Below are 12,328 nucleotides of genomic sequence, written 5' to 3' on the forward strand. Positions count from 1 at the left end.
AAAGACTAAGTCTTTAACTTGGATTTTTCACATTCCCTGCTATTAACTATAATAATACATACACAAACAGACAGAGAAATCAAATAATTATTTCTTTAAATGTTCTTTTTCCAATTTTGTGTTCTTTTTCATTCATTCCTTCATCAAAGATTACAATGATAGTTTTTTTCACTGACTGATTCACGAAGTGAAGCCAGGTATTGACTTGCTACACTTTACTTGAAATTGTGCAACAGCAGATGTAGGAATAAAATGTTGTGTAAGCTACAACCATGGATAACAGCAGCTAGTGTCAGAGTCCAGTCCAGTTCCAGATTGGGGTCTCTTGAGTCAGTCAGACACTCAAAGAAAGGATTGTTTCTGTTCCAGTGCTTGTGTTTTTTCCCATCTCTCTTTCTGACTTTTTTTCAATGGCTTCTGTGGAATCAAACCCCAAACCTTTCTCTCTAGGGCCCTACCAAGTTTCTGAAGACTGTGGCTTTCTCCTCAAGGAGCCTCTGGTAGGTGTAAAAGCTCTTGATAATTTTTGTAATCATTACCCAACAGTTACAATGAAATTCAGCTGTCTACTGTAGGAGTTTAAGTGAAAAAACAAAAACAAAAACAAAAAACAGGACTTTACATGTAAATGGGCAATTAAACAGAGTTACATAAATGGATGTTGAAATACAGGTAAACATATTTTGAAAAACTATGTAATATTTACAGTTTTTTTAATGGAGAAATAAAAGAGGTAAATCTGTCTGAAATTGTTTTGTTTGTTCTGTTACCTAAACTTTAGTACAACAAGCAGCAAAAGTTTTAATTTCACAACCCCTCCCCTTCCTTTTTGAATTTTTATTTACCAAGTTTAAGGTTAGTGTCCCCCTGATAAAAAAAAAAAAACGATAAACACAAGCTTTGCTAGCCCAAATCTATCAGCATTGTCGATTTTACATTAAACTTTCTCTAGTATGCCTTAACTTTAACTCAAATGTAGTTTGTTTTTTGTTTTTTGCTGAAACTGCATATTTTTGCAGCAAGAACTTCCACCTCATTACCAACCATGGATGGATATTGCCCGTCACATCCCAGAGCTTGTGCAAAGCCATGAGCTCCGCTCTGAGATCTACAAGGTAAAACAATTAGGACATGCAGAGTTTTTTTTTTTTAATGGAGAGATAATTCAGATTTGCTTTTCATCCTTAGATGCCGATGCTCAGCAGCGAATTTCTTCAGAATGAAAAAGAGTTACGGCTGGCACACCTGGTCCTTAGCATGATGACCATGGGTTATGTTTGGCAGGAAGGAGAGAAAGACACGGTTGAGGTAACTTTGCCCTGTTCTTTTTCTCTCATGCCTTTGATTTACTTAACTTAATATAGTTGTCAACAAGGTTGTTTTTGTTTTATATTTATTTTTTATTTAAGACACTGCCATGCAACCTGGCTGTTCCACTTTGGAATGTGTCACAAAGCTTAGGACTTCCCCCAATTCTCACTCATGCAGATGGGGTACTGGCAAACTGGATGAAGAAAGATCCAGAGGGGTATGGTGACTCTATTCTTTGTCATTGTACTGTTTAGATTGCACATGAAACCAAATCCCTTTTTTGTTGGTTTAACTCCCTCTTTGAATCATTTTTTCCAGGCCTTTCAGCATGGAGTAAGTACATTTTTAATTACCTGTACTTGATTTATTTTCAATTACCATGAATTTTTTTTTCTAAATAAACTTTATTATCGATTTTCTTTGGCACCACACAGGAACTTGGAGTTGCTGATCAACCTGCCAGGGGGAGACAGTGTCAGAGGTTTTTTCTTGGTCACTCTGCTGGTGGAAGTGGCAGCAGTTCCTGCAATCAAGGTGAAACGAAAAACACTACAAACAGCTCAGATCATGTCATGGGCACAAATTGTATAGAAAAATACCTGAGAAAGTCTTACATAAATGGTACTGTGTACCTTTATTATAGAACATTCCTGTTGTCATTAATGGTGTCAGGTGTGGTGACACCAATGCTGTGGTCCAAGCCTTGGAGAACATCAGCCAGTCTATACAGGATATGACTGATGCACTGAAACTGATGCATGGTATTGATTCAGACGTATAATAAAAGTCATTCAATCTTACCTCTATTAATGTATACATTATAATCTGTCTTTTAGTGTATGTTGATCCTTCAGTCTTCTATGGCATCATGAGGATTTTCCTGTCTGGGTAAAGAAAATTATTTTTCTATCAAATGTAATTGTTACAGTTAAAGGCAGCCTATCTGTATGCCAGCTATGTGTACTTTCAGGTGGAAAGACAATCCTTCCATGCCAAAGGGGTTAATATATGAAGGGGTTCAGAAAGAGCCAATGGAATATTCTGGAGGAAGTGCAGCACAAAGCAGTCTGCTGCACTGCTTTGATGAGCTTCTTGGCATCAAACATGAAGAAAGTAGCAGTAAGCCAGTTCATTGTTTTTCTAATAACAGCTACATAAAAATGTGATTCATTAGCTGCAATGACCTCATGTTTCTTTTTGTTTATTTGTTTGTTAGGTTCCTTTCTAAACCGTATGAGGGACTACATGCCGCCTGCACATAAGCAACTGATTCAGGACATCTCTTATCAACCTTCCTTGAAGAGTTTTGTCCAGCAGCAGAACTGTGGGCACCTAAAGCAGACCTATCACCTCTGTGTTTCAAAGCTGTTGGCTTTACGCAACTACCACATCACTGTTGTGAGCCGATTCATCACAGTACCTGCTGCCCGCACTCGGCAACTACGAAAGCAGAGCCAAGACCTGGAAGATGAAACGGTCACCAGAGCCCCCATCGCCCTGGAGGAGAGGGGAACCGGTGGCTCCGGCATCATGAACTTCCTAAAAACAGTGAGGGACCAAACTAAAGATGCCTTTATCCCCGAGACAAGTTGAGATTAAAACTGCAAAACAGAGAGGAACTGGAATCACAAAGAGCAATAAGTCATTTAAAAGTGGCAACAAATTAAATCTGATATCTTTTATTATTAACAACATGGAAAGTTACTTGTCCTCTTGGGAATTTAAACAAATATTTTGTCGTCATTCCTCCAAATCCAAGCCAAACCATCTCTATTGTCTTCCACTGGACTCAATTTCTTATTTAATGTAAAATAAAATAAACAAAAATGTGTCAGGCCTCTGATTGTCATGGTTTAATCACATGTGGGCCTCGGACGAGACAGAATTTTAAATGAAGTGTGAAAGTGCAAAAACAAAACAAAAACAACAATTAAAAATGTGGCAAACTAAAGTGCCGGAGATCACTGCCAGTTACATGCAAAGCAAAAATGAATTTTATAGGTTTTAGCTGTTGAAATTATTACAGTAAAAGAACAGTGCAATACCAAAGGAAGCCACAACGGGGCACAAAAAGGCAACTTAATCTGTGAGAGAGGAAGCACTTTTCAGATCTTTTAACAGAGAACATTGGTTAATGATGGAAAACAAAGCCTAGTCACTGATATATCCCTGTCAAACACAACTGACCTGCTAACAATACAGTCACATCTTCATAATCAAACACTGCCTTTTATGAATGCCCTGAAATCCACACTGCCCACATCGAAGCGCGAACAGGCCAGAACATAACCTGTCCATGGCTAAAATGAATCCTTCTTTGTAGAGTTTTAGCCCTGCAGAGTAGCTTTATGAGAAGGTTGATGTGTCTAAGCACAATGAACAATGGAGAAAAGAGATGCATCACCAGTCTGAATGGTTACCTCAGCTCTTCTGCCCTCTTCCTACAACCCACATCCAGCCCTCACATGCCCTACAGTACTTCCTGGACTGAGTGTGTGGAAAACCCAGTGCAATGAAGGGATGGATTGTGCCATGAATGGCTCATGCTGTGTAATCTTCACCTTCACTGGCTCATCCCCACTGGTTTTTCATTACAATAACAGCCTTACAAGATCTGATAAGACAAAAAAGGGCAATAAAACACAACAGTTTCCCTCAATGTGAGCAATCTGCAATATCTCATCCTGCTTTTTGCATGCTGGTCAGCATGGAAAATTACAGAAAGAAGGAGAAAACAGTCACGTATGTTGGACTGTCTTGCAAAAGTTAAGATTTTTGGATACTCTGTTAAGACATTACTCCTTTAATAATTTTTTTCCTTGTTAATGAAGAGACAGTAAGGTCTCCAGATAGGAGGCTAAAGGTCAACAGTAACTACACAGGGGTGTAGTGGAGAGATCAGTGGTGGGGAGAAAAAAAACAGCCTGTTCATATTATGGAGATCTGATTAGAGCGTTCTTCCACAGCCAAAGCAAATAATCCCTTTCCTTATTGCCATGTATGTGGAGGACTCCCTGACAACCCAATGGTAAACAGACACAATCTCTAAGGATATCTTCATTGTGTAGTTGGGGCTTGGCGTCCACCTCCACTGCAGTTTCATCTTGTATCGCATGGGTGGTTTCAGTGTAGGACATGACACGTTCACACACCTGCTTTGCAAATCAATTGCACTACATGAATACAATTGTGTGATGTATAAGGATTCCCACACAAAGGATTTTTTTCTTATTAAGACTAATGTTTTTACTATAATCCACCCAGATGACAGAGAGCAGACAGGATTAAAGTTGATGGTTGTCATGTGTAACTTAAAGCTTGGACGATTGAATATCCATACATGGCAGTTAACCGCAGGATATCCTGGATTCTGGTATTTCAAAACTGCATTAGGGATGCTGCCTCTTGTGTCAAGCCAAGGAAAGCTGTAAAAAATTGTTCTCGCCCTGGAAAGTGAATGGATTCAACGGCAGCAGGGAAATTCAGATTGTCTTTGACACACACACCACAGGTGTCACTGGTAATTATGCTCTGAATGAGCAGCACAGTAGGTTACTGGGTGGTTTCTTTTATTTTCCACTCATCTTAAGTTCCATGTTTTTGACAAAAACCGGAGAACACAACAAAGTGGAATTATTCATCATTCTCTAACAGGAAACACATATGATTGAATTGGGTTACAAATAAGCAATAATCATATTATCTTGACAAAGTATGGTGTAGATGTCCTAAGGCTACAGCTTCTTAATTTACATTGGCTTAGTTAGATAAACAAAATTAAAATATGTTTGAAAATATTACTTATTTCTCAATTAACTTTCTGTAGCACAACTATTTATCTGGGAGTGTTTTTGCCCTTGGCTGTTGTTTAATGACTGATTTACACATTACAAAGGTAATTTACAATATTCTAAAACTTTAAATCCTTGCCTTACAAAAGCGGACACTAAAACAAAAAAATGGAGCTAACTATCTCTCTGTTGTGTGTTTTCAAAAACATACTTCTAGCTACTGGTTATCATTTAACCCTTGTGCTATCCTAGGCACTTTAACATTGGGAGTTGGGTCATCTAGACCCACTAGACAGTGCGCTGAACCTTGTTTTTCAATGGTTTGTGATCTTCACTGGTGTCCATGAATTGCTTGAAATCCTCTTCACCTTTATCCACCTTTGTCATGGTACGAATAACACGTCAATGTAAGGGTGGGGTCATAAGATACAAGGGTTATTAGCAAGATAAACTCATGTCTCACATCCACAGTCTTTATTTCAGTTAGACAACTTGTGCAGTAAAGAAGATTTATTTCCATATTTCTTTTAGTTTGGCATAAAGCTCCGTTCAGATACATAAAACAAAGATCTCCATAGAAAACTTTGGGTATTGAACTACCCCTAACGGAGCTCACAGGTGGAAGCCGGGGAGGAGGGTGGGGTGATGAACGTAGAGCTCGTGGAAATGGAAGAAGGATTGGACCGCACACCTGGAACTTAAGTAGGACGCTAAACAGGTGAGTTAATTCGACTGAACCGCCCGCGGGAAGGAGTTACCAGGTAAACACACTGCTCGAGTTGCCTGCCTGAAATACTCCCAGGGTTGTTCATATCATTCCATCAAGCACAAATACCTTCTTGTACCTCGTTTGAGCATTTTGGGAGAACAGCTTAAAGCGCTTTGATGTAATCAGCACACAACAATTGTATCGCTACCTCACTCAGCCACACCAAAGTGGTATGCCCACATGAGCGCTGGAAAAAAAGAAGGTGTCATGGTTAAAGCCATCTTGAAAGGCAACTTTTCAGGTGTCGAATTACTGAGATGACAATCTGGAAGATTTTAGTCAGATGACTTGTCTAAATTGACAGGATATGAGAGCCTTGTGACGTTCTGTTGAGCAGGTCCAGCTTCATTACACAGATACTGTCAGATCTGTTGCTGGCAGATTTTCTCTGCCGTTACAAGATTAATGTACTCGTGGCTGTGTTTCTTTCTATCTGTGTAGATGACGCAGATTGCTGTCTTGAACTTTACCCTGAATTCCAGAGATTTTTGTTTTTATTTGAACGATATTAAAACTGAAGACGTAAAAATACATGTGCCACTGTTTTATTCACAACAAAATCATGTAATGTCACAGAAATGTCCCAGTTTATGACAAAAATAAACTTATTTTAACTGCTATGAGTTTACTTGTTGGGCAACAAATGAAAATAAAATGTCTGAGATTTTAAAAATATTTAACAGGGAAAATATTTAAGCACCAATTAAGTTCAAATACATTAGATTTGTAACATGTTTGTATGTGGAAGAAAGTCTCAGGAAAAGCGGAGTTGCTCGGAAATAGATGTGTGCAGAAGCTTTTCAAAAGTTAAAGAGATTCATTCCAGACTTCTTCAAATTGACATTTGTAAAATGTAAAAAGATTTCTGTGGTTTATGGTGTCTGATACGTCACACGTCCCCCTTCTCTTTGAGACTGATTTGAGGTTGAAAGTATGTGGAATGATGTCAGTTCACCAGGTAACCACTAGCTGGCTTCCGTCATAAAGCAAGAATTAAATTACTTCAATGTAAAATAACCCAATTTAAAAAAAAAAAGAAAAAAAGAAAGGAAGCTATAACATCTTTTTTCTTGTATTTTGCGTTGATGTCAAGGAGTTTATGTTTGGGGCTGCACAGGGGTAAGCACTTTCACCTTACAGCAAGAAGGCACTGGTTCAAATCCCAGCTGGGTCCTTTCTATGTCAAGTGTAAATATTCTCCCTGTGCATGTGTGGGTTTTGTCCAGGAACTCTGGTGTCCTACCACAGACAAAAACACGTTTTAGTATTGATTAAGGGTGATTCTAAATTGTCCCTAGGTGTGAATGTGAGTCTGTGGTCCTTCAACATACTTCCAATATGTTCATTGTGAACCCTGTCCCTAACCCAATAGTACTTGGTATAGGAGCAAGCCTGTTAGCCCAAGAGGGATCAAGTGGGTTTGGAAGATGGACAGATTGAGTTTAAGTGTTGAATTACCCTACAGCCTACATTCCTGACCTAAACTCCTTCATAAAATCTTCCACTCAGGGAAGACGTTCTCCACTTAATGGTCAAACCTCCCTGTTCTGGTTGAGAACCATGCCCTTTGGGTCCCACAAGCCAGTCAGACTTGACAGGACTCCTTCTTCAGCCTGAAGGCATATTTTATTTCTAGCAACCACTATCGGGCTTGTAGATTGCTGTCCCGACTAGCACCAGAGGCCTCAAACACTTGCATTGACAGTGAAAGTGGGAAAAAATTGTTCACTCACATCCTGTCAAGCTTCTTTCTTTACCTGTTTGAAGTTGTCCTGGATCTAGGAGTGGAAAAAACATGTGACAGTGGGCTCAGTCAGGTGTTCCCAACAGGCTTTCACAATACATTTAAGTCTGTTGGTCTTCCTTATCCGTCAGCAAATCCAACTCAACACCAGGTGAAGATTGATTAAAGGTTTTGCTCCTTTCTAAACCAAAGTGTGCAAGACAGACGTCCGGAGATCATATGACACAATTACCAACTCCAAAATTACCACAACTATACAAGATGACACAACTAAACTTGGATCACTTTCTTTTGCTTCTCCTGAAAACTTTAAGACAGCAGAGTACTGTGCACTCCTGCTTTGCCACAGTCCAGAGGCACATGAACACATCCCTCTCATTCACACGGGTGAACCTCAACACATGAGTTGGTGGACTTTGTGAACACCCACACCAGTTTGCTGCTTTTTATCAAGGGCAATTTTTGAGTGAAAGAGAATCAAACCCTTCTTGTGTAGTTGGGTTTCAGAGCCCAAACTATGCATGGAGGCAAGTCTGAATATGTCTAACTTTCACCATTCAGCCTCTCGTAGAAAGCGCGGCTCTTTCACGCTCAGTTAGGTGCTATTATCCTGACAGTGGAAAGTTCCTTTCCAATGACTGAGTTACCCGCTCACATGACACAGCCCCTTGTGGTCCATCCTGAGGGCGTGAGCCTACGAGAAGAAAATCCAACGAAGTTTTGTCGGAATGAGGCTGGCTGAGTCCATTATACTGTTATTAATGAAATATTGGCTTGTGCACTTTGAATGTCTCTTAGTTTTGGTTCTCTTCAAACTTATAAGACAAACATCCCAGTTTTCTGGAACTCAGGTTGGTTTCAGTCAATCTCAGTGGATGCAGAAACATTTCAATTGGTAAAAGTAAGGGTTTCATTCAGGGTTTCTTTTGGCTGTTGCCAGATCTTCTTCTGTGTTTTATGTTAGAGTATACATTTAGATTGTGTGGTTTTATGCATCACATGCGACTTGCTTTCCTTAGTTAGTATTACAAATTTATTGAGTATTCTACCAGCCTTCTGCTTGGTAATCCTGCAGTTGAATTGTCCCCCGCCACAGCACCATTCCTGACAGCATGCTGGCATGCATGTATGTAATTATTCATGGCGTCCATAGTCATCTCCTCTGTGTGATCTGCTGGAAGCAGATGTGACTAAACACTCTGAGCTGCACAGTCCATCAATAGAGGAGCTAAGCTCTGCTGTTCCAGCGATGTGCAAGGGTGGGACTTGTTTTCTATAGGGGTGATACTTTGGCTGTCATTCTCTGATACTTCACAAATGAGTGGACATCCCAGCAAAGAGCTGTCCTTTCACAAATCCATTCAGTTCATACAAACTAAGAAAAAAAAAAAGAAATAACCCCCCACTCCATTAAATGATAATTACATTCAAATTCAGCTCAAACATTTACAGTATTATTAATCCACAAGAGGGAAATTAGAAGCCGCAATTGATTTTTTTAAAATATTGTTTCTAGAGCTATTGTAGGTTGTCATAGCTGTGTGCAAGAATGATCTCCTGCAGTGTTGCAATGCATCTTTACTGCACAATCAACTATAGAGGTTCCAGGTCAGAACCCAAATCAGACCCAAATCTTTATAAGTATGCTTAACCTTTTTGATTGCTATGAGGTTGTCACCTCACCAGGAGACCTCACATGTGACAACTATTAGAAGGGCTAGGACTTTTTTTTAAACTACAATTTGCTTTGCCCCTGGTTCCATCTTTAGTCCAGTCTGTTATCCAGGTTAAGATCAAGATCTCTTTAGAGGAACATGAGATGATTGTTTCCACACCCTGTTGCAAAGTGCTCCACTAGTCCTTTGACTCTTATAATCATTTTTGACAATGCAAAAATTTCACAAAGTTCACATTTGTTCACATCATATTAATACACAATAGATTGATTGCTAATAACTAAATAGAAGTCAGTTAGGATTATTTTGTACATGTTTGTTGTTTTTGCTCCAGAAACAGTTGTAAAACTAAAAACTGACCTTAAAAGGGTTTATATTGTTCCCACAATTTATCAAAACAACTACGAGATGTTAAGACTTGAGAGTTCTCCATAGTGGAATCTTCCAATGTCATGTCATATGATGATGAAAGAATATTTTTATTTTAATAAAAATAGCATTTTCAGCAGCCATGTTATTTGTTTTAAAAGTCTGTTCTTCACTCTTTTACAAATCTGGGTTGACTCTTTAAAATCTGTTCTGCTTCTAAATACCGGTATGTTTATTTTTAAAGCTCACGGTTTAGATGCTGGGTGTTAACAGCTACAAAGTTATCCAATTTAAAACTAAAATCTCTCAATGTGGATGAAGGCTACAATGTGACAGCTTTCCATTTACATTTTCAGGCAATTTCTGCTTACCTGCATCCATAAATTTGCACAGTTAGACACCAATCTAGGCGTCTGAATCAGTTTTTATAGTCTGCTCACGTAGGATTTGGACTAGTTTAATTCAAGATGTAAGGAACATGCATGTTGTGCTGATGGTCATCTTCCTCCCCATTCTCACTCTTGTGTTTTTGCACTAATGTAATGGTGGTGTTGACTTTCTTCTTCAGATGCTCCCTACAGCTCGCTTCATTGCCTCCTGTCATTAAAGAGGCCCGATCTGAGTTTTCTTTCTGTCACTGTAACTGTTGTGGGTACATAAAATTGTATAAACTTTTTATTGTTATGTGCTCTAATTTGGTAGCTGGAGCTCCAAACTAATATTGTCAATATTTTAAATATGCAAACTAAACTGGATAAAATTGGTATGGATCTACGTAAATAACAGGCAGTTTGTGTGAAGGTTACCATGACTTTCCGGAAAGACTCACTGACTGAAATCTCTCACAGTTCAATTAGACCTGTTGAATAGTTGCCTATAGGAAAGCTCAGAGGCGTGCTTTAAGTCTGATTTGTGTGTCCATCCAGAGAACACACAGCATTCAGACAGTCCTCCTCACCACATCAGAAGAAGCTTGAGCGTGTCACGGCCTTTTGTTTCAAAGGTTGATGAAAGTTTGCGATATATGACAGGGGAATTTTTTACTGACTCACTCCTGGACCTGAGGGCGTTAATTAGACAACTGTGCGATCCCACACACAGACTCTCACAGCTGAGCTCAAGCAAATACAAATTCAAATTCACCTGGAATTGCAGATAAAAATCACTTCCAAATGTGCACAAATCCATGGAAGTATGGACACAATTTTAAACTCTTACTGAACTGCAGACAAAGATACAGTGTTCAGTGTTTATACTGCACTCTCGGCTTCTTTCTTTTACCTCAGTGTTGTCCTCCTCTCTCTTGCTCTGCTGATTAACTTCCTCTTCCCCTGAATTGTCGCTAATGTCACCTTCCTTACCGGCGCCCACACTCTGCTGTTATCAACAGCTTCTCATCCGGGTTATGAAAATACAGGAAGTTTCCTCGGGGGTTCCTGCATGGAAATGAAAATGTCCACTTCTCCCTGTCACACGCTCCAACGTATTCCATGAAAAATACGGATTCACAACACATTACGTGTGTCAGGGACAAGCTCAGGGGTAGATCATAGAGTAGGTGTTCACAGATAATTCCAACAAAGTCAGTAAATTGAGATTATATCTGTAATGAAATGTTCACACCTCTGCTTTTAGCAGCATTGAAGCCAAGCTTAGCTAAAAGCTGAGTGACAAGATTTGTTCAGCAATGAAACTGCACATGCATTGCACACAGAGAGCTTTCACTTCATAGTAATAATTTCAAAAAGGGAGACAGTGATTAGATAAATGGCAAACTTCAAAAATACATTTGTTTGAGTGATGAAAGAAATTTCGTTCAAAAAGCTTTGTGCACAATTCTTGTCAGTCTATTAAAGTCATGTTCTACTTGAGTTAAAAAAAAGAAACTCAGCTACTGAGAATGGAATGAAAATCCTTCAATAGCTGTCTAATCCCAAGCTTCCCACTTAAAACATTTCACTTCCTCCCAGGCAGGAGCCGGACTTGCTTGCATGCAGCTTAAACAGACAGAGGGTGGGCTGATTCAATAAGACCAGTGAGACATGCAGAGTCATGAAAATAAAAAAATGGTCAAGTGTAACATTCAGACTTAGAGAAAGCAACGGCTTGAAATCGTATCTTAAATTGGTCAGAAGTATAAATGATATTGCTAATTTTCAGGATCAAACAGGAAAAAAAAGAAACGACCCTTTTTTGCAGTTCTTTTTTTAGTAATTCCACTTAATTATCCCTTGTGCTATCCCAGGCACTTTGACATTGGGAGTGAGGTCATCTATTCTAGACCCCTTCAATGATTTGTGATCTTTACTGGTTTCCATGGATTACATGAAATCCTCTCCACCTTTATCCACCTTTGTTGTAGGGATAACACGTCAATGGTTATCTTACCCCGTAGGATAGCACAAGGGTTATACCAGCTTGAAAAAAAACAAAGTCTCATTTTTGCAACCTCTGATTCTGTAAAGTTGACAATTTTGTTTTCAGAATACATTAAAAACTAACAGAATTTAAATCCAGGTGAATCAATGTTCCCTGTACAAGAGATATGATGCAAAAACTAGTTTATTTCAAATTGATGTGTTTTTTTTTAAGTATTGGAATAGTTAAGACAAAAAAGAGTTTATGAGCTCTTTGTAAAAGAAATTGACAACATCTGAAGTCTGTGTTT

General features: G+C 39.0%; 1 protein-coding gene across 1 annotated transcript; it reads left to right on the forward strand.

Annotated features, from left to right (window-relative positions):
• The first annotated feature begins 274 nt into the window (after positions 1 to 274).
• On the forward strand, positions 275 to 3,142 carry ido1 (indoleamine 2,3-dioxygenase 1). The gene is made up of 10 exons (XM_004072476.5): positions 275 to 500; positions 1,020 to 1,115; positions 1,189 to 1,308; positions 1,410 to 1,528; positions 1,630 to 1,644; positions 1,746 to 1,845; positions 1,955 to 2,072; positions 2,148 to 2,199; positions 2,282 to 2,430; positions 2,528 to 3,142. The coding sequence occupies exons 1-10, from the start codon at positions 411 to 413 to the stop codon at positions 2,902 to 2,904; spliced, it is 1,236 nt and encodes a 411-aa protein (XP_004072524.1). The 5' UTR covers positions 275 to 410; the 3' UTR covers positions 2,905 to 3,142.
• Positions 3,143 to 12,328: the final 9,186 nt, after the last annotated feature.

Source organism: Oryzias latipes, chromosome 9, assembly GCF_053564925.1.
Source record: "Oryzias latipes strain Hd-rR chromosome 9, Olatipes_Hd-rR_3.1".
NCBI classification, from domain to species: domain Eukaryota; kingdom Metazoa; phylum Chordata; class Actinopteri; order Beloniformes; family Adrianichthyidae; genus Oryzias; species Oryzias latipes.

Bases quoted from the DNA above. Each gene is read 5' to 3' on its own strand.
- ido1 (XM_004072476.5), top strand. From the start codon at position 411: ATGGCTTCTGTGGAATCAAACCCCAAACCTTTCTCTCTAGGGCCCTAC. The intron at 1,846-1,954 runs GTGAAACGAAAA...CCTTTATTATAG, and splicing joins CAGCAGTTCCTGCAATCAAG to AACATTCCTGTTGTCATTAA. The intron at 2,073-2,147 runs GTATTGATTCAG...TCTGTCTTTTAG, and splicing joins TGCACTGAAACTGATGCATG to TGTATGTTGATCCTTCAGTC.